Here is a 21,374-nt window from a genome sequence, read left to right on the forward strand (position 1 = left end):
GAATTTTTTAAAGCTTCAGCACTGCAGTACAATACACTCAAATATTGTTCTTGTTCCTTAAATTCCTTCTTGTTTTTGGAAAGAATGGTCACATAACATCATAAAGGGGCGCATTTTCTTTTCCAGGAAACTAGATTTGGATGGTCTTACTATTTTTGCTCCTTGGTGTGTGTGTGTGGGGGGGTAATTTTAAGCCTAAACTACAGGTTGTGTCATGACATTTTAGATCTCAAGTCAGGAGAGAATTCAGTTCACTCATACTTTGCAGCTTTCTTGGCTGGTACTGTGGCAAGGTTACCTTCTTTTACCTAATCTCTTAAGTTTTATTTTATAAACAGATTCTCTTTGTAAGCCAGGCATTCTTGGACCAGTAATTAGTAGAAAAGACAAGCTTTATATAGACTGGAAAGTTAATTGCAAACTAACGGCAAGGAGTAAGAGAGAAAGCTTTACACAGCATATAGTCATGCATAATAAAAACCCTAAAGTAAACAACTATGAAGTGTTGCTGCCCAGACCTTTCCTGAGTTCTGCTTTTCCTGAAAGAAGTACAAAGAAGCCCCTGAAGCGTTATGATCCACCTCTTAAAGGATTTGCCAAGATGTATCACCGTGCCCTAATTGGCAGTTCTGAATATACCTGTTTGTATTTGAAGGACTCGCCCACGTTTTCATCCAGGCTGAAGGTTTTATAAAGCACAGCATTGTTTAAGTTGAAAATTGATGAAGTCTAGTGAATGTAGTTGTGAGGTTTTTGTTGCATGTAAATAATGTGTGTACATTTAATGTTGTGCAGGTCAGATTCACTGAACTGGGTGTGCACGGAGGCTGCCTGCAGTACCCCATCCCTGTTCCACAGACAGCTCTCGCTGGAAACAATTCAGCCACAAGACTAAAAGGCAAATTCTTGCCCACATGGGTTTTTGATTAACAGGAGAAAATTGGGATGAACACTGCAGGGAAATGCTGGACAGCAGCTGAAAGCTTTGTACTGAAACAATTTTAAAAAACAAGTTCATTAGCTGCAAAATTTCTACCTTAGAAGCTATGAAAGACTTGATCCAAGTGAAACATTCTCATTGTGTATGTGCAAACCAGGTGGTTTGCATTTAGTTCCCAGAGTCCCTATGCAAACATATACAAATATATTTTTCTCTGTATTCCAGCATGTTTGTGTCTACCTTCCTTTGCTCTCCCTGATGCACATTCATGCCATCTTAGACAAACCCATCTGACACTATTCAAAAGCAGTTTGTTCGCATCTAAAAAGCATAACTTCAAAATTGCAGGTAACAAGAAATTTAAATTATTCCAGGTCTCTATCAAACAAAAGATGACACGGTGTGGGTTTCCTGCATAGGAACTGCAGCCACTTGCTTAGTAAAAATTTGTACCTAAACTTTTCATGTGAAACAGCAGTTCAGAAACAGGACTTTTTGTTTATTTAGCTTCTGAAGGCTGTTATTAACTCAACAGATTAGATGTGCTTCCCAGATTGAAGCAACCAAACCACATCTTTTAAGCATCATGTAAGACAAGTGAGTTAACTGCTGCCAAATCCCTATTTTTGAGGACTACATAAGCAACAGAGCAGTGCTATAAAAAAAGCAATCTACCAACCAGCTGGCTGTATTAACAAACAAGAGAAGATCCTTTCCCAGCACAACAGGCCCACGACACTATGCAGATATTAAAAGCACTTTACAATTTTGATTGACAGAAACCTGGCCTAAGCAGTTGAGAATTGTGCATTTCATGCAGTCTAAGGTAAAAGCAATGTATTAAATAACTTGGCCCTGATAGAATTTGTCAGGCCTTGCCCTGCTTGACAAGCCTGTGTGTGGCCTGCAGTTTCTCAGGCATGGTGCTGCAAAGAAAGGAAGTGTTACACAAAAGCTGCATTCTCTCTGCTGTTTCCCCCCATCCCTTCTTTGCACAGGATCTTCTGCCTTTGTCTGTGTGTACATAAACCAGGGAAAAGCTCCAGTTTCTGAACACCAGTAGTCAGGACTTCTGGAAAACAGCTATTCCAGTCATTTGTACGTGTAAGCTATTGCTTACATTCCTCTTCTATAATTATATTTCTATAGAACTGTTTTTTAAGATGTAGAGAATTTTGGAAGCATTTATAAACAAGCCAGTATATTTATAAACAAAGTTTTTTATTAATAAAATGTTTACACCTTTTTATTTTTTTTTGCACAATACATCAGACTGGTAGTGATTTAGCATGTTATTACACTATAAAAGTTTATTATGAATGCTTAGGCTGAAAAGGCTGTTTACATTATGTCAAATCAACATTTCTTTATTTTCATTCTATGCACTATATGGGAGTGTAACGACTCAAACAAAAAGGAGAGAACAAAAGCCTGGTTTTCCTCATTAGCATCTACAAACCAACAATACAGACAAACCTGTACACGCTCTCAGGACCAGCCCAAGAGAAGACTAAAAAAAGTCTCAAAACATTCATAAGCTTGGGAATTCATCACTACAATATTTCATCACTAGTAATCTGACTACACTTCATGCAGTGAAGCAATGGGTGGAAATTTGTGCAGTTTACAGTGCTGCAAATGCTCTGTAACTTTGAGCGGCTTACGTTTGTTTTAGTTAGAGATAATAGAGTAAGAAGGCACAGACCTTTCAACCCTTGTAACAGGTTAACCCATCCTAGAATGAAAAGGCAGAATGTGGTTATGAGTGACAAGAATTGCTGATACAAAGGTTAACATTAACACATTTCACAGGCAAACATTTACGACACTGCAAGAGCTCTATGCATATCAGGTTATTTTTGGGTCCTGAACACACAAATGCAGTTTCTAATTCAGAAAAACCCCTTTTTTTTCCTTCATTGTCCTCAGTGTGGGGGGCTACAAGTGGGAAGATTGCCAGGAAATCTTAAGCATCTTAGCCTCAGAAATGCAATCCATTTCTGTGCCTTAAATCAACTCACCATCACAGTGTCAGTGTTGGATACACAATTTCAGAAAGAGGAAGTACAAGAAAGTAAGTTAAAATACAGAGGAGTGGACTAGAGGTGAATGTGCTTTTAGCCTTCATTATGTGGTAAAATACAGTCGTGGCACAGGTCTCAGCTGCTGTAACAGTTTCATAAGGCTGTGCTAATGAATTACCCTTTTGCTTACAAGTATTTGCTGCTGTGACAGATACTTCTAGAACTTTGTGGCAAAAGAAACACTCACCACCTATACTTGTCTAAATCCCAGAAGGAAACAAAGAACTAATTGCCAAGAAAACATAATGGATTTAATAGGAAATGCATACTGTAACATGAGTAAAAGTGAGGCAAGATAGTAGCAGTGAATCTATCAAGGTGTCAGAGTTACAGAATATTCAAGTGCAACAACTGGATGGAGTATCACACCCACAGTGATGAAGAGCATGACAGAAGAGTGGTCCATGTCCTTCAAGATTTGAAAAAGTTGGTTTGTTCAGTAATATGTATGTGAAAACATCAACAAAAGCCAAGCAAAGCAAACCTCAACCTTCTTAAAAGAACATCTTTACAAAGGTAATTAGCTCCTTAAATAAAATTTATACTTAGTGTTTAACCAAAAATTTAGGTACATCAATTTGCAGGTTGATGTAACAGGAACAGCAAAATTGTTTCTTCTAAGAAGTCTTTATTCTACACTGAGAAAAGTCATCCTACTGCCTCAATTCTTCATGCAAAATAGGGAGCACCAAGTAACTCTCAGCCATTAGAACTTTTCTGAGTATTTCTGAATAGCTCTTTATAGCATGTACACTCTGACAACACTATGATAAAAATTCAGGGTTGGGTGGGGTGGGAGGAAATGGAGTAAGGGAAGGAGGAAAAAGCTGACCCTAGGAACATTTTGACATGTCAGAGGCTAAGCTCATAAGCATTCTTTGATTTCAGGATAGTCTTATATCCCTTGAAAGATTTGTCATCTGTGACACTTTAGGGATAAAGTCTGGTAATGCTTGTTCAATTTTTTCCAAGTCATGCATTTTTGACTGTAGCTGAGCAAGAAGTGGTTTGCATTCAGACTTTTGAGACCTCCACAATATCAAAAGGTGTTTTTCAGAAACAAACATTAGTGTCAGAAGGCCTAAAATAATTTTAGGGAATTATGTTTTGGCACCTGAATTTTTGTATGATACACAAATATGTATTTTCAAGCATATTCCTTTTGACAAGCTGGAGCCATATGACTCAAAGGAAAACTAACGAGACTATTTTAATACTGGAACCTGTACTTCCATCTTACATTGGTAATTCACACCATCATCATATTTCTGTAAATCTTCTGTCACTTACCATCACTAGGCTGTGATCTATTACCAGAGATGGGATCTGAACATGAAACATCAACAGTTTTCTATAGGGAATTTTTTGCAGATTTTTAGAGACTTAATTCCAAGTACACAATTCTCCTGCTTTGAGTAACTGACTTGTGATGTACAAATCATCTCAGGTGGCTGTACAATGACCTCCTGCTAGAAAAGTTAAGGAAGTTTGTCCTTTTCTTTCAACTATGAACCAAAAAGCCATTTTTAGAGGCTTTAAGTAGTCAAGAGAGATATATGAAGCCTTTTTACAAAATAAGCAGACAGTGTAGAAGTTGAAGCCAGTGAATTATGCAGGTTCTCCTCGTGCTGGAGATGATTTTGCTCTGCTTGTCTGTGGCTATTGCTGCTGAGTGAGGTTCACTCCAGGGTGAGGAGCTCCACTGTTCTGACAGCTTCTGTCCTGTAAATCATCCATTCCTGTGCAGATTGCTGACACAGCTCACCACAAATAGCCTACACCATCCTTAACACACACTAAAGACTGTTTCACAAGCAAGTAATTCAAACATCACTGCTAAAGCTTCTTTTTCCAACTAGTAATGTGGAAACTGGAACTAAACACTAATGTGAAGGAATAATTTAACCTTAACAATGTAACAAAAAAAATCTTGCTGAGGTCAACTTTTAAACCATTCAAGATTTTCACCGTGAACTACTTTTTGATAATTAAAATGAAGCTTTAACCAAGATTGTAGTTCTCCCTCAACCAGGTTAAAGGATTAGACTTCCAAATCAATAAGTAGGTCCTGTCTCCTCTCCTCTCACTCTCTTCCCAAGCAAGTAAATAATCCCTCTTGAGCAGGCTGGTAGCATTAAATGTAAAGCCACACATCAAAGACTCCAGTCTGCATAAAACATCCCTCTAAACCATTAACTGTCTGATCCTGCAGCACTTAAAGGAAGGGTCTCACTGATGTCAGCAGGGATCTGGAGTGCAGTGATTTGTTGGACCTAAAACATTCTTTACCTTCACAGTAACAGCAAAAGTTGTCAGAAATGTCTTAGAACTTTTCAAAGCACCTATTTTCAGTAGAATGATTACTAAATGCTACTAAATGTCAGCTTCCAAATTTCACCTTCTTGGGTACTTGACATACCAGTTTTCAGCATGTATATAAAATATCCTACAAAACTACCTACAGCACAGATTGACAACCTGGCAAGTCAGCTAAGTGACTGTTTCAATAGAGGGTCAGATGAAGACATCTTCCAAAACCTGGAAAGCACATTCAAGTTGCTCCAAAGCTTAAGAATGAAATATTTATCAAATTATATTTTTGTTCAATTCTGTAACTTTCATGAGAAGGAACTGGTGGTGTTTAGAAGTTGCAATAGTCATATTTTTCCAGCTAAAAATGCTCTGGATCAATGATATAACATACACCTCGTTACATTTTTACATACATGACAGTTGGCCCTTTCAAACATGTTCTGCAGAAATTAATCTGTGCAATGTGCTCTGGGATGACCCTGCTTGAGCAGGGAGGTTGAACTAGATGACTGTGGTCCCTTTCAACCTGAACCATTCTGAGATTGTGTAATCCCCTTTGACAGTATCTGAAAGTTGAATCTCTCTGATGAGCTCCACTCATTAGACAGAAAGATATGGTGGAATAAAACTTTAATCCTGAGCTTTTTAAACAACACCAGGAAAAAAGTTATTAAAAATTTAGCTGGAATGGTTGACAATCAGCACTCCAAACACTTCAATACCAATGTATCTCCAAATAGAGAAGCTATGTTAGGACAAAATAGAATCAATTCCAGCAAGCCTAGTGCAAGATCAAAGCAACTGATCTAACAAATTATTAATACAAAAGAAACCACTTTTCTCCACCAAAAATGAAACAATGAGCATGTGCATCTCATGCAGGGAAGATTGCATTCCAGCATTCAGCAGGGCCAGTGATCAATAAACACTTATCTGGACTCAAAAGAACTTACATCAACTGTCTGTCTTTTTAAATAGGCAAGTATTAAGAAGCAGCCTCACTCCAGGGCTGGCAGCTTGGACAATCTGGAACACTGGCTGTTACACTTTACCTGCAGCAATTCAAGATCACAACTGCAGAGAGAGTAGGGTGTATACCCATGAAGTTGGATTTCTTGGGCTCTCTAGAAGCATGGAGCCTGTAGAACTATGGCAAAGAAGGCAGAATTGGCAATGCAGGCAGGGTAAGGAAAAGGCATGACAAAAATGTAGTCACCAAATATCATTAAACTCACTGACCTGTCCAAAAACCTCAATGTACCAGTTTGCCTGTTCTGCTCCAGCTCTCCAAGAATTTTCAGTAACACAAATGAATCTGAAGTACAAGTCCTTTCATTTCTTACAAATTTTCCTACATTTCCTTCAGAGAAAATACTTGCGATGATAGAAAACCAGATTAAAAAAAAAGAGTAAGCATCATCATGAGCTTAGTTGGATACTAAAGCTAACCAGCATATTTTAGTATATACTCAAGTCTATTAAGCTCTTTTTCTTCAAAAGTATAAAAGTTTCTCACTAGTGCTGGTAAGAAACAAAAAGTAAAAATAAATAAAATAGCACAAACAGGTATGGTCAACCTATAGTTTAATTGAAAGCCTACTAAAACCCATACAGAATAAGCTAAACACTGATTTGCTAAAAACCCTCACAGATGAAAAACCCCAGGAACCAAGAGGTAACGATCTACATTACCACATGTCTTAAGGTTACTTCCTATGTGTATTCTTGTGCCTAAAATAGGAAAGACTGGGTGCACCCCAGATGAAAGCTTGTTCAACAGACAGGCCTCATGCTGCCCCAACGGGATGTTCTATTGGCCCTTTCAAACGTCATTGAAAGAGAAAGACTTTCATCTGCCTCTGGATTAACTCACAGTGACAATACCTAAAATGCAGGAAAAAACCCCTGATGGAGATTCCCCAAGAGTTTATCCCTAGGTGTGGAATGGAAGGAGTGTAGAAGATTGTATTATTTTTTACTGTTTTTACATAATTTATAACACTTTAAACACTGGTCTCATAAATATAATATGAACACTTTACACATGCCAAACAATTAAAAGCTTTCCCCAAAACCTTGTAGGTCTTATCAGAACCACTGGCAGCATCTGTTTACAGCATCTCTTTTTAGTCAGTAACCACTTCATTTAGTCAGATCTACAAGTAATTTTCTTTAACCAACATCTTAATATTCAAAAACTTGTAACAACAAAAAGATGCCTATAAGCATACCAGTTTGCCTTAAAGTGATTACAGTCAGCATGAAAAAGATTGTCTGTGGTTTAAGATCTGTTGCTTGTGTCCCCACCCCCAGTGCAGATCATCCTTAAATAAAAAGTGCAAATGGGATTTAGGGACTGGATGGACTGATTTGCCTACTATTTGTCTTCAGTTGCTTATTCTGTAGCCATCTCACATCAACTATCCCATCATACTTTGCATTAGCTACACCAAAATTTGAAATAAGGCTCACTGAAGAAAAGGAAGAAATGACATCTAACTTCCAGACTCCTCCTAACCCAATCTCCCACAAAAGTGCTCATTTCCCTTTTTACAAAAAAACCTCCCAAAACCTTGATTACAAAAACTACGAAAACATTTCAGTTCTACCATCCACGTAGTCAGCTTCCAATCAAGCAAGGCCAAAGAAGTGATGATGGATTCCCTTTGAATGCAAGAGACACTGCACGCTGTGGAAGCCAGCAGGCTGCCCTGACCACCGCAGTCTTTTCTGCGCGCGCACAGGTGTCAGACGAGCCGGTCCCTTTCTGGGGACCTCGGGTGTACGAACACCAGCAGATAAAGATCTAAGACTGATAATATAAACCCAACGTGAACTATTAACTTCCAAGACCACCTACTGTATAAAATTTGACTTTCTAAAGGGGTCAGTCAACAGCAGCTGCGCTTTGTCACCGATGGCTGTCGTCGAAGTTTGAAGCCCTTCCCACTGGAAGCGGGGTTGGTGTCAGTGGATGGAATTCTGCGACCTACAAGGAGGCGGGAGAAAGAAATATATAGGAAATGTTATACTTGAAACTAATTCTAAGCATCCGGTGTATGCTCTGTATGCAAAAATGTGCCTTCCATTAGCTATAGGTCACTAGGGATGACATTCCTGCCCAGCAGGATGGCAGCAACAGTCTGTGTTATGTCTGTAAGAGGGACGGCTGCACAAAAGGACAGCAGAGGCTGTTTGAAGTTAATTTAGCAGCAGTTACACTTCAGATTCATCTAGACCTGGACAGCTAAGCTGTAAAAGCACTTGGAGAATACTTTGCAGGATGCAATACCATCTGGAATAGCTTGAGAACAACCATCTTGACCTGGATTTCCACAGATTACCTGCATAAGGCTTAACAAAGGAGTGCTTGTAGAGAGAGCTGCTTTACTCATCTCATCAGTCTTTAAAATGGACTGTTCCTGGTTGAGCATTCTCTTCCGAGGAAGATTTATGATTTTTTTCCCCCATAATTTATTCAAGATCAATTTTAGAGAGCAACTATTAAGTCAATAAATCAGGAAGCTAATCTACAGCACATACTTTTTACATCAGCTTCAATATAGTCAACTGCTTCTATAGACCCTATTTTTTTTCTTAAGTCTGATATTTCTGTAGTTAGTCCTCTTTTCACAAACAGGCTGACACACCTGCACATTGGTGCTACTACTTGACACATATCCTCCAAATAATATTGCACAGAATTCACTTTGGAATACTGTCTGCTTTTTATTCCTACATATAAAAAGTATCATTGTTGTCCTCACCACAAATGGGACAGAAAAGATTTGCAATTTAATATAAAAAACCCCCAAGGTACTATGAACATACTTGAGGAAAATCTACGTACAGTAGTTGCTATTCCCCATGCAGTAATCTGGCATTTATGAATTTCTGTATTTTTAAAAATACACTTTTTTAGCCTAAGTACAAGCACTAAGAGTGAGAACTTAATTCCTTTTCTCAGATGTATAAAGTCTGGATTGTCCTCATGCCATTTCCTTCCTCTTCCATAACCTTGGAAGTACTAATTGGAACATTCAATAACAGACATGGTAAGATGACACTGACTTCTGACATGGGTACCTGGCCTGCTATTTATCCAGCAGCATCACAGTAGGCTGAAAACCTCTAGAAGGAATATTTAGAGGTCATTAGGTGACCAGAAATTCGTGCAGCTCATTCTGCAGTTTGTAATTTGTCAGATTGTAATGAATTTAGTATAAAGTCTGTTAATTTTCACCGAAACAGCACAGAAAGTAATACAGAAATAAAAATTCTATTCAAGTTTTTTGCAGAAGAAAGTGCATGAACTGTTTAAATACTTACTAATTTCTATAAAGAGTTCATTGATGTTTATTGCATTTTTCGCACTTGTCTCTACAAATATTGCATGAATGGAATCTGCATAGTCTTTAGCATCTTTTTCCATGACTTCTCTGTGAAAAAAAAAAAAAACAAAGAAAAATTCATGAATGCAAAAGAACCCCATTACTCAAAACCTTAAGGGACAGATAAAGTTTTTAAGTGTCTCCTATAATGAATATTTTACCTGTTTAGCATCACAGTGCTCCCTCATGCTGAAGCTGATGCTCATTCTTTACTCTGTGCTGTCTCCCTGCCTTGAGGTATGAGCACAGTCATGAACTACCCAAGGCCTTAATCCATCTGCAGTGATTTTGTCTGGAGTGCTCTAAGCTTAGCTCTGCAATCAATCCTTCTGGTGTGTTATTCATCCCACCAGCTTTATATGTCCTAAGAAGATCCTAAAGCAGTATTTCCAATCATGCTGTGCATTTCTTATGACTGTTTACAAAATCAAAGTATCTCCCAACACTGCACAGCATTTACTTTGCATGAATATGCAGCTATAAAAAAGGAATATTTTTATACCGAGCACACAGAGGTGTACAAGTTATTCTGCACCCCAAAGCAGGCAAGTTGATGATTCTGTATCTTTTCTTAAACAAAATGAAAAATACAAACCCCTGTAGCTGTAGGGAGGTCTGGACTTTATGTTGTATCACTTCACATACAATTTCCACAACACACAGGCTACTTTCAGTAATGAGGGACTTTAGGATATCAAGAGCATGGACTTTGAGCAGTGACTCAAATACAATCTGACTGAAGTACAAGGAATCTTCCTCATTAGCTTGAAGAGCAATGTTTACACTTATGATGCCAGCTGAACATGTGAGATGTGAGTTCTGTTCTAAATAATTTTACACTCTATTTCCTTCAAAAGACATACTACTTCTAATGAAAGTTATTAGAGCTCACTAGATAACGTCTAGGTATTAACAATTTGTAAGACCATATTCAGAGCCACCATTGCAGTGGTTCTTTAAACATATAACCAGCTGTCTCCTTTGAGACACCAGCTGTGGTGCCTTTTCCAGCAAAACCTAAACCCAAGAAGTTTACACACACCTTCTTTCTGAATTTTGGCTTATTTAACCAGGACATCAATAAAAAAGGCCTTCTTTTGTTTTTAGTACATGCCTTCCTGAAAGTTTGGCTGTTCATAAAGTTTCTCAAGAGCTTTTCCCGCTCTCTGCAACTATTTTGGCCACAGCCAATTCCACCCCAATATTTAAGCAGGGAAGGAAGGCACCTGAACAAGCAAGTTAGGAAAACCTACACAATGCTTTCCAACAGGCTTGGTGTTTTTCCTAACAAAATGAGGTGCTACAGACTGACAGGGGCACTTCTTGTAAAGTGAGGTAAACAGCTTCTATTACACTATAGTTTCACAGGCAGTTTAGGTTTGTATAACTTGGCACTGCCACCAGAAAAGGTAATCCTGTCTCCCTATAAACTGCTCATTCCTAACTCTGCTATCCCCACACCGTTATGCCAGTAAGGGTTCAGGGTGTGAGAAAGATAAATATACTTGGATCAGTTTTCTTTTTTTTTTCAAGGGTTAGTTTTAATCTGGATCCATTTTACAGCCCAATTTACTGCCCAATCACACGTGTACTCACACCAGCACGGGGGAGGAAGTGGGTGAGACCATCCAAGGGCAGATTAACCACATCTGACAGCAGAAACAGCTCAAGCCCCATGTCCTCTGACAGCAGAAACAGCTCAAACTCCTTGTGAAACGGCAACACTAGAGCAGGACAGCTTAAATTGTTCTATACCTTTCAGCTGCTCTAAAATCTTAAAATATTTAATGCTACAGCTTAAGGAAAACCCTCAAAATTGACAGCAATTGTTTACCTGACATCATTAAGATCACACTTATTTCCTGCAATAGCTACAACAATGTTGGGAGGTCCATGCTGGCGAAGCTCTTTAACCCAGTTCTTTAACGTTGAGAAAGTTTCCTAATATGGAAAAAAAAAAAAGGAAGAAGATTGAAGGAATTAAGAAATTAAGAGCCAGGATTGGCCCATGACACAAATAAAAAAACCCAGAAATTGTAATGCTGGGTCAAGATCAAGTTTCTTACCTCTTTTGTGATGTCATACACTATAATGGCTGCTGCTGACCCTCGGTAATACATCGGAGCTAAAGCACGAAACTGGAAGAAAGACAGCAGACAACATAAACCTGATCTTCCACTGACCTCCAGAACCTCACTATCATTAGTATTACTATTGAAAAAAGTGAAAACCAAGATCACAGCAGTGAAAAACTTTCCTTTACAGTCACAACTAGTCTGTGCAGTAGAGCACGTAATCTCCCAGGAAGGCATTGTTCTCCTAAGGCCAGGCAATAAATCGTGTGGGGCTCAGCAGCACCTACTGCAAACAGCAGGAAGGCAAAACTTGATCTTGTTTTGCCTAGATTAGAGCCTCTCCCTTAACAGACTGTCTACACAAACATGCACGTGCTCGACTTTAAACACCAAACAAAGGCAAAAATGCAAGGAGTAGCAAGGTCAACTTTGACTAAGATGAAAATGTTAAGAAAACTAGCATACATTAATTGTGATCTGAAATGTTCAGAAGCTGCTGTCAACTTCTAGCCCCATGGATCAGTCATCAGGCTTAAATGCTAGAAATGTTGATTTCTTCAGAATCTAAATTATGGCTTTAAGGATTTTGCTTCAGTTTTCCCCTCAAATTTAGAAGCATGTTTAAACCAAAAAACTGCAAAAGTCCACAACTATGTACCCTGTTGCAAGCAGAGCTTTAAGGAAAACACTAGATAAAAGGTTGTATTAATTTTCTTGTGATTTTCAGAATTAAATCTACAGCAGGTCTGTTTGCTTTGTAGGGCTGTACCTTTGAGTGGACAGAACCTTATGCATCCAGTGCTAAAAAAAGAGTGCTTAAGTACACAATCAGGTTGCATCAAAAATATCAATGAAGCATTCTTAAGAACAGTGGGATATTCTGCCAACTTTTAAAAAGCCAAGACAACTAATCTAGCAACCAGAACTCGCCTTCAAAGTGCAGAGTAAACTGCATGTATTGGTTTCATGTAAGCTTTATGATTTAGAGCTTTTGTGCATCTTATTACTCAGGGTAAAAATAATGAATTGGATACAGTTTTTCATAAAGGCTTATTCATTTCTAATAAAATACCAATTTCTTTTTGCTTAGTACAGTTCAACTGAGAGCAATATAATAAATCATAAAAATCTTGCTATAAAGCAGAATTCCAGACCATTTACATTTGGCTCTCAAATTCTGTTTTGAAAATAGGATTTTGAATGCAAAGTTCAGAATATAAAAATATTTAATAGTGGGAACGGGAAACATGGGCAGGCATTCAGTTCACATTGGGACATAATCCCTCTCTTCCTTCCAAGTACTAAAATATAAAGGGAAACATATTTGGTAAACCACCACTTGGACTGGTTGCAACCTGGCTTTTTGATTATTTCACTATTTACATTGGGAATAAACCAACTTTCACTTGCTGATTTTGTATTACTCTCATTTCCTGTCTGCTAACACTTAGATACTTTTTTCCACCTAAGCAGTCGGCAGATAAAATATATTAACAAAACAGATGTTACCAGAAACACTGGATTTTCCTTTTGCAATTTTTCCAAAGACTTCAGCTTGCCCCCCAGCCTCCAATTTGTGTTTTGAAAGAATTATTAATGTAATTATGCAGGGAAACTCAAAACTGTTAGGTAAGAAGGCAAAAATCCTAATTACTGTGAGTGAAGTGTAGAAGAAATGACAGAAGAAATAAGGTACGTGTGTAGATGAGCTGTGTGAATGACTTGGTGCACATTTCCACCTCTGGAACAAGGCTTCCAGCCACCCCAAAGCCACTGAGAGCCAGGGGGTGCCCAGTGCAGTGCAGCACTATTTGCAGCTGGGCTTTTGAAATGGGAAACAGCAAACACTCTTCAAGAAGCCAGGACTGTGAATTCCATGCATTCCACATCATAGCTCAGCAGAGACATTTCAGTTCCAAGAATGGTGTGGACATTTTTAGTATTTCAGATCTATTCCACAGAGGGAATCCCTTCCATAATTCATTGGCAGATATATTGCATGACCAGAAAACTGTGCTACAGATTTCAAGGCCAGGCAAGTGTACAGCCCATGTGTGACAGCAGTTTCTTCTTTTCTGGAGAAAGAAACCTTTGTGAAGATACTGAATCATTTCAAAGTAAACATCCCTGCTCACATTTCACTGATTTCCTTGGTTATACTGGGGTCTCAAGTGACTTTTCTCAGATATGAAATATAAACTTCACAAGTATCACAGCTCCTGGATCAGAGTCCTGGTAAGACACCTTTACTGTTTTGATTTCAGTAAAGATATTAAGCAACTTGTATGGAAGAAAATTAAAGAGGTATCACTGAGAGTCCAAAAATAGATCAGGAACATGCTGGTCATGTACAGAGATGCTTCCTCAGATTAGATGTGCTGAATGCAAATTACAGGGTCCTCCCATTGCTTGCACAGTTAAAGTGAACAGGATGGAATGCTAAAATGTAATGGATGTTTCCTGCCAAATAGTGGCAGGCATGTTTATAAAGCTTTTCATTTAAGAGTACCAACCTCTAAAAATTCATACTCTACCTCTCAGAATATCACTTTGCAGCAATAACATTCCAGAATGGGCTACAATGTTCACTTAAGACAAACTATTTACAGCAAATGCTGACTGACTGCTGGGAATGGAAGGGCTCAGGATATTTTTGATAACACAGATACTATTGGACATATTCCTGGGAAACATCCCTGACAGCTTCAGTTTGCTTTATATGGTGCTGTTGGAAGGAAATAAATTGTCATTCAAAATCAACAGCACTAAATCACAACACAAATACACTTGAGTTACTTCCTAGCCATCAAGGATGTTATCAAGCCAAAAAGCTGGCAACTGCTCCACCAGGAATCCTAAAGGTCAAGTGCCTGTGGATAGGGATGGCTGAGGCTTTACAAAGTGTTTGTTTGGTTTGTTATTATTGGGGGGGTTGTTTTGTTGGTTTGTTTTTTTGTTTGGGCTGTTTCTCGAGCCAATCCTGAAAAGCAGTACAGCTGTTATTTGCCAGTTGTTATCCTAAAGTTAAGCCAACCTTTGTCACAGTTACCTCACATCCTAAATAAACTTGTCTTGAGTAATTGGCAGCTGCCAGTAGTTCACTTGCAGTCAAGAAACAGCAAGAATAAGCACTGTTAATACAGCTACTGCAATTTCTACCACTCTTACTAGTAATCCATAAGCAAGCAAGTTCCCTAGCAAAGTCTTCCTTTTAATTCCAAGTAAAAATCATGCAAATTAATTAACTGTGATTTCATCTGATTAGTTGTTTCCTTCAAAGCTTTTGTTGCCTCCCCTCAGAACTATGCATGCTGCAGAGATCAAAACCCCAAACTACCAAACTAAAATTTAAATTTCAAAAGAGATTCCTTGACATAGCTTCTAACACCATCAGATTTGATTAGTAAAACTTTACAAAAGAATAAAAGAGTAGTTATCACCTGTAACATTGCTTGAAACTCTGCTTTGGAAAGCCTAAATCTACATCCTACTCACATCTATAACCCTAACAGTGAAGCTAACAGGATGTGTTAGCAGTTGTGTATTTTGCCAGAATCAAGGCCTTACTTGTACTATGAAACATGGTAATTCACCTCACTTTGAATCTTGTGTTGCTGCACTGACTGCAAATATTGCACTTGAAGGTTTAAAACTCAGCTAGAAATGGTACTAGAGAGAGCTGCTGGCTTCCCCCCACACCAGCCTTGTCTTCTGTGGAAAGACCATTCCTTTCAGCAAATCTAAACCCAGACTATTGTTTCATAAACTCCTCTTAGGTAATCTTCCTTACCTTTACACTTTAATCATGACAACAATGAAAAGATAAAAACTTATCTATAGCATCCACATCTTGCTAGGAATCTGCATAGAAACAAGTGTTCTAATGCATATTTGTAAAACCAGATCACTTTGTGACTTTCAGGGGCAGAGTTGAAAACTACCCAAGCTCTGGCCCAAACTTTCTCCACAGATATTGATTTTACTTACCCGCTCCTGTCCAGCTGTATCCCAAATTAGGAATTTATGCAGCTCATTTTGATACTGTACAGTCTTGGTCATAAATGAGGCTCTGAAAAAAATACACAGTTCATACTTTTTGAGAATATCAATACATCCTTAGAACATTCATTACCACCATGAGCTTTCAGAAAGGTTCACATTCCAATAAAAGTGTTTTCTCCACACATAAACACGCAAATTGATGAAATGTTTCAGCTATAAAGGCTGAAATTAAGAGAGAATGAAATTTCCTTTCAGAGACTGACATTCAACTACCAAAACACAACATATTATAGGTTTTGTTTATAAGCTTTGGATGAAGAAATATAGGATGTATGACCAAAAAACCCAGAAAGGTCAGCCTTTTAACAACATCCTTCCTCACAGCATCATAGAATCACTTCAGTGCACACTGGAAACTTCTGGGGGGAAAGAGGTCAAATTCTTCCCTTTGAATCATCTTTTCCTATCTCTGTACTAACATTCAGATAAGTGCTCGTAAATCCACACCTGGGAATAAAACAGGAGATGGATATCAGTATTGGCAGCTGTTAACAGGACAAAGAAATCAATAGAGTAACTTGCTTGTTGTCTGCACCCTGTACAGCTCCCCAATTACATATTTTAGTTTGTAGAGGCTCTTGGACTTCCAGAAGACAAAAAGATCTCTCCTGTTCTCCAGGTTCTTTTCCCTTTGCTCAAATTCTAGACATTTTACAGTTAAATACTGCAAAGTACTTTTGTGGTTTATTTGATCTGCATTAGCTGAATGAGTGTATTTCCCACAAGAACACAAATTCAGTGACCTTACTCTTTTACAAGAGGGAGTCCTTTGCTGTATCTCTCACCTGCAGGCACATTTTTCACTGGAAAAACCACACACTGAATTCAAATCCTTGTACAGCTGGAACTATAGGTGACATAAATGTTTTAAGTACATGAGATCCTACACTGTGAACACCTCTTGTGTGATTAATTCCTGCCACTTGAAAATACTGCAGACTTCCAAACTTGTTCTTCTGTCAGTTTTGACAGGATTGCGAAGACATTGGAGCTTCTTACAGTAGCCCAAACTTGCTGTACAGTCAGACTCAGAGAACAAGAGTGTTTCAGCACAATCAGCATTGAATGCCTGAGCCCAGGACTCTGAACTTGAGTTTATCTTGGGGCTTAAGAACCATATAATGATGTCCTTGACACTTTTGTAGCAAAAGTAACTGCAGGTTTTGGACTTGTTTCAATACTATAAGAGGACAATTAGCTAGATACACTAAAGAAAAGGAAAGGGAGCAGTTACACAATGTTTCAGCTGTTAAGAGGTAACCTTCTCCCCATTCCTGAAACCCAGATCATTTACCGAATAGTGTATCAATCTCCAAAACTGATTCCTCTTTTAAGAAGCCAAATAGAAAGTAGCAACACCCCTAAAAAAGAAGAGCCTAATTGCATTGCATTTCAATAACATTAATTAGCTGATGTATTTCTGCAATGAGTGAAGAAAACCAAAGTGATACGAGTATCTCTTGTAAAACACAGCAGAGACTTTCACTTCTTTTAAGACTGCTGCAAATTGTGCATCAAATCTGAAGTCTCTGGTCAATATGGAAACAGTTTCTTAAATCATAGATTGTCACTGAAGTGATCTTACTTAGTTTCATATACCAAAACATCCCTGTACAGTCAATCTGAACTGAAAAGTTGTGTTTCTGTAATTCACATCACAACTAAACCATCCCCAGTGGTAGCTGACAGGAGGCTAAATGCTTCTCAAAATCCTTTGGCAATTGGGTCAACAAAACTCTCCAAATTGGAGTTATCCTTGATGACTTTATTAGGAATAATGGCTGTTTTGTTACTAAATTTCCCAGCTGTTTCTCCCAGCCAAGTAGGCACTGTAACTTGTTTGATGTTCCTTTTTAATGCTATAATGAAAGCCAAGCTATTCTGCAGTACCTAGAAGTATATGCTGGTTAAATCTGCCCTCAGCATCCTGAGGGGAGAAAAGCTGCAGAATTCTGACAGGGCTTCTGCAGCTGCCTAGATCAGAAATGGAGCAATGAACACTGACAACAACAAAGTGTGATTGCTCAGCTGATTCTAACAGGAATGAAAATAGGACAGGAAACAAGATCATATCTCATGAACTCAAAGACCCAGGGAATAAAGTTGAAACATTCTCAGCTTTAGTTTTGCAAGATGCTCAAAGCTCTTCTAATCCTTTGTCCTTTCCACCTACTAGTCTCAATTAGCAACTAAAAGGTATAAAAATTTTTAAAATTTTTTAATTTTAATATTAAAATTTAAAAAGTAAAAATTAATTTACTTTAAGTTTTTGGACTGTGTATCTTGTTGGAGCTTCACATAATCCCTGCATTTGGGCAAGTTTTGAATCATTTATATAGCAAATTACCAAAATAACCAGTCCTCAGACCAGTGAATGATTTTGCTAAGGCTGGTAAAGGCTAGATTTTCAGTCTGTCATTTCAAGTAGCTATAATGATCTCAGTACTGTCAATAAACTTCTGTTAATAGAGAAATTTAAACAAAAGCAAACTTCTACAGAACATTCTGCAGTTCAATGTCAGTAATTATACTCAAAAAAAGAGGGGGGGTGTAAGGGAAAAGAGAGAGATCACAGAGACCCCAATTTTTCAGAAGGACAGGATGAGACACAGCTGATCTTTATCAGCAGGATCTTTTTGGTTGAAGCTGTAGCAGAGCCTGTGTGTCTCCTGAGACAGGAAGTTGTACTGACACCCCCACACACCTCTTGGCATCAAGCAAAGGCTGTCCTCCCATAAGCAAAAGATTGGTTCTGATCAAAGCAGCCCAAAAGACACTTACTAAGCAAAAAAAAAAAAAAAAAAAAAAAAGACAGCAAAAGAAATAAAAAATCCAGCCACTCCAAGAATTCCTGATGCTTGCCCTTCCTTCTATCCATTCAAAGATTTGGGATCAATAATGTTGCTACTCTGAGGCTCAAATTTCAAATATCCCCCTTACCTATGAGAGCAACTGCAAATCCAGTTTCATCAGTTAGGTTTGTGTGTGCATTGCATACAGATGTGTAACATTTTACCTAATTAATGGCTAGTCCTACCTGAATTAGTATGTTAACCACCCTCAAAAACCTAGGAGACTTATAGTACTTGAGTCTTAAAAAAAAAGAATTAGAAACCATGGAGTTGCATAATAATTAGAATTTGAAATTTAAGGGTTGTGCACGAGAAAAGCATGCTGTCCCTTTAGCAGAAGCATCTGAAGTGTAATTTATTCATTGTTAGCTTAGATTAACAATGCAAAAATGGGTCCAGACCTTACACTTGAAAATGGAAGCTGCAGGAGTGCTGAGAACACTCCTACATGTCCTGAGGTAGCTCACAAGCTTAATTAAGGCTGCAGTTATGTTTATTACCACATTTAGCTGCCACACACGAAGAACTCCCAAGTGATCTATTCAGGTAATTTCATTTGATTCTTGCATAATTCACATTTACTTCATTTAGTTTCTTACCCTATTGTTGGGTTGATGTTGGGATCAAAGCTATCTTCGACAAATCTCCACACGATACTTGATTTGCCCACACCAGTGTCCTAAAGAAAGAACAGAAACAGTTGAAAGTGGTATTAATTACTATAGACAGAGGATTCTTTTAGTCCTCAAATCCTGCAGTACACTGCAGTGAATAACACATTCCTGCAGAGAATCTCAGAGAAGTTGTGAAATACTTCAGGTATTATCTTAATTTAGTAGAAAATGAAAGGTCTGTAACAAGTTACAGTTTTCTAAACAAAATAGTTAAGATTTTTTTTTTGAAGGACCACAAAAATCTGCATTCACACTTATTATTACTCAAACTTTGGGCTTTTTTACAAAGCTATGCATCTTCCAATGGAACAGCAGTGGGAAAAGACCACTTTTGGTAAAATATACAGCAATTCAGTATGGCTCACCAGGATGGAGGACCAGTGGAGTACGTGAAATTATACAAGTGTGACACATGCATTCAACCTCTGACTAATGCTGTCCCACCCTGCTTAATGAAAGACTTGAAATTTCTTCTGTGACACACCTGAAACATGTTACTAATGCAACTCTACAGTGCTAAAAATGGTGAAGGAGGAAAGAAACCATGAAAATTCTGGATTGTGTATATTTTTGCATCACTGACTCCATGGTTAAAAAGCAAAAGATACAGAGAAGTCACATTTAGAAGTGACATTAAACTCTTAGTGGTAAAACACTTCTCAGCAGAAGCTGGACATTTGAAATTGTATTTTATTTAAGATGTGTGAAAACGTTTTGCTTTACATTTCCTGAGTCATTAAAACTTTAAGAAACAAACCCCTGAGGAATTGCTTCACTTAAAATGAAGTTTTACATCATTCATGCTTTTTTTAAAAACTCCTGAATATTGCAGTAATTTGGGTACACTATTGTTCCTCTTGCCTCTTGAGAAAAAGCACATTATCATAGCGCTGTATTTTACACTGCAGTCTCACTAATCAGAGCAAATCTTAAAAAGAGAAACACAGATGTGGTTCCTGGCTGGGGGAGTTCAAGGACAAGTTTTCCTGGGTGCTTATTCTCCTTTTCTTCCGTGACAAAAGGTTTCTCAGGCCAGGTGAACACAAACAGTAGTTACCCCAAATACCTTCATAATACGAAGGGCACACAAACACATAATCTTCTCCTCTGAAGGGCAATGGGGCCACTTAGAAGCAGAAAACAACTCTGAACAGAGGGTTTTGATGCTGCTGGTGACACCTCCACCTGTTCAAGGTGGATCTCTCTGACCAAACCAAGCTAACACACAGCTTCATACCCTTCAATTTTTAAACTTCTGCTTCGCTTCGCTCCACGTCTCCTCATTCCACCACCTGCAAGACTTTCCTACAGACGTTCTTACAATATAAGTTCAGGCCCCTCCCTCTCTCCCACCACTTTGATTTCAGGTGCTTCTATTTATTTTCTGGACTCCAACCCCGAAAGAGCCTGGGAGGAAGAGGGAAGCACGCATTAGACACTCGTGTTTCCTCTCTTTTTTTTTTAAAAAAAAGGAGAACAAGGCAGAAAAGGAGCGATATTGACCCCTGGCACACGCCTCCCTCGCGGAGGGGAAGGCGCGTCCGCCCGGTTCCCTCAGAGGGACCGGGCGAGGGCCGCGCAGCGCCTGGGGAGAGCTCCCCACGCTCGGCGCCTCTCCGGGTTCTGACAGAGGCTCTCCAGGCTCTGAGAAAAGCTTTCCGCCATCGCCACAGAGCCTCTCCAGCCTCTGACAGAGGCTCTCCGCCATCGCCAGAGGCTTCCAGAGCTCTGACAAGAGGCTCCCCGCCACCACAGAGCCTCTCCAGCCGGCCTCTCATTCCGCTCCCACCCTCCCTCCCGCCGCCCAGCACTTACCCCCAAAAGGCAAACTTTCAGCTCCCTCAGAGCCATGGCCGGGCGGGCAGCGCCTTCAGCGAGCGCCTGAGACGCGGCCCAGCACGATCATCGCCGTCCCCGCGGCGGCCGCCCCCCGCCCGCCCCGGTTACCCGCACACCGCGCTCCTCCTCAGGCTGCGCGGACGC

At 39.0% G+C, this 21,374-nt stretch overlaps 1 protein-coding gene across 1 annotated transcript; it reads right to left on the reverse strand.

Moving 5' to 3' along the window:
* Positions 1-2,142: 2,142 nt before the first annotated feature.
* On the reverse strand, positions 2,143-21,365 carry RAB22A (RAB22A, member RAS oncogene family). The gene is made up of 7 exons (XM_053992571.1): positions 21,207-21,365; positions 19,317-19,396; positions 15,791-15,872; positions 11,795-11,866; positions 11,563-11,669; positions 9,667-9,776; positions 2,143-8,326 (listed from the first exon to the last, which is right to left on the reverse strand). Exons 1-7 carry the CDS (start codon positions 21,240-21,242, stop codon positions 8,229-8,231), a joined length of 585 nt encoding a protein of 194 aa, XP_053848546.1. The 5' UTR covers positions 21,243-21,365; the 3' UTR covers positions 2,143-8,228.
* Between the last annotated feature and the right edge of the window lie 9 nt (positions 21,366-21,374).

This window comes from Vidua macroura, chromosome 17 (assembly GCF_024509145.1).
Source record: "Vidua macroura isolate BioBank_ID:100142 chromosome 17, ASM2450914v1, whole genome shotgun sequence".
NCBI classification, from domain to species: domain Eukaryota; kingdom Metazoa; phylum Chordata; class Aves; order Passeriformes; family Viduidae; genus Vidua; species Vidua macroura.

Bases quoted from the DNA above. Each gene is read 5' to 3' on its own strand.
- RAB22A (XM_053992571.1), bottom strand. From the start codon at position 21,242: ATGGCTCTGAGGGAGCTGAAAGTTTGCCTTTTGGGG. The intron at 15,873-19,316 runs GTAAGAAACTAA...TATTTTTTTCAG, and splicing joins AACATCAACCCAACAATAGG to AGCCTCATTTATGACCAAGA. The intron at 11,867-15,790 runs GTAAGTAAAATC...TCTTTCTTCCAG, and splicing joins ATACAGCTGGACAGGAGCGG to TTTCGTGCTTTAGCTCCGAT.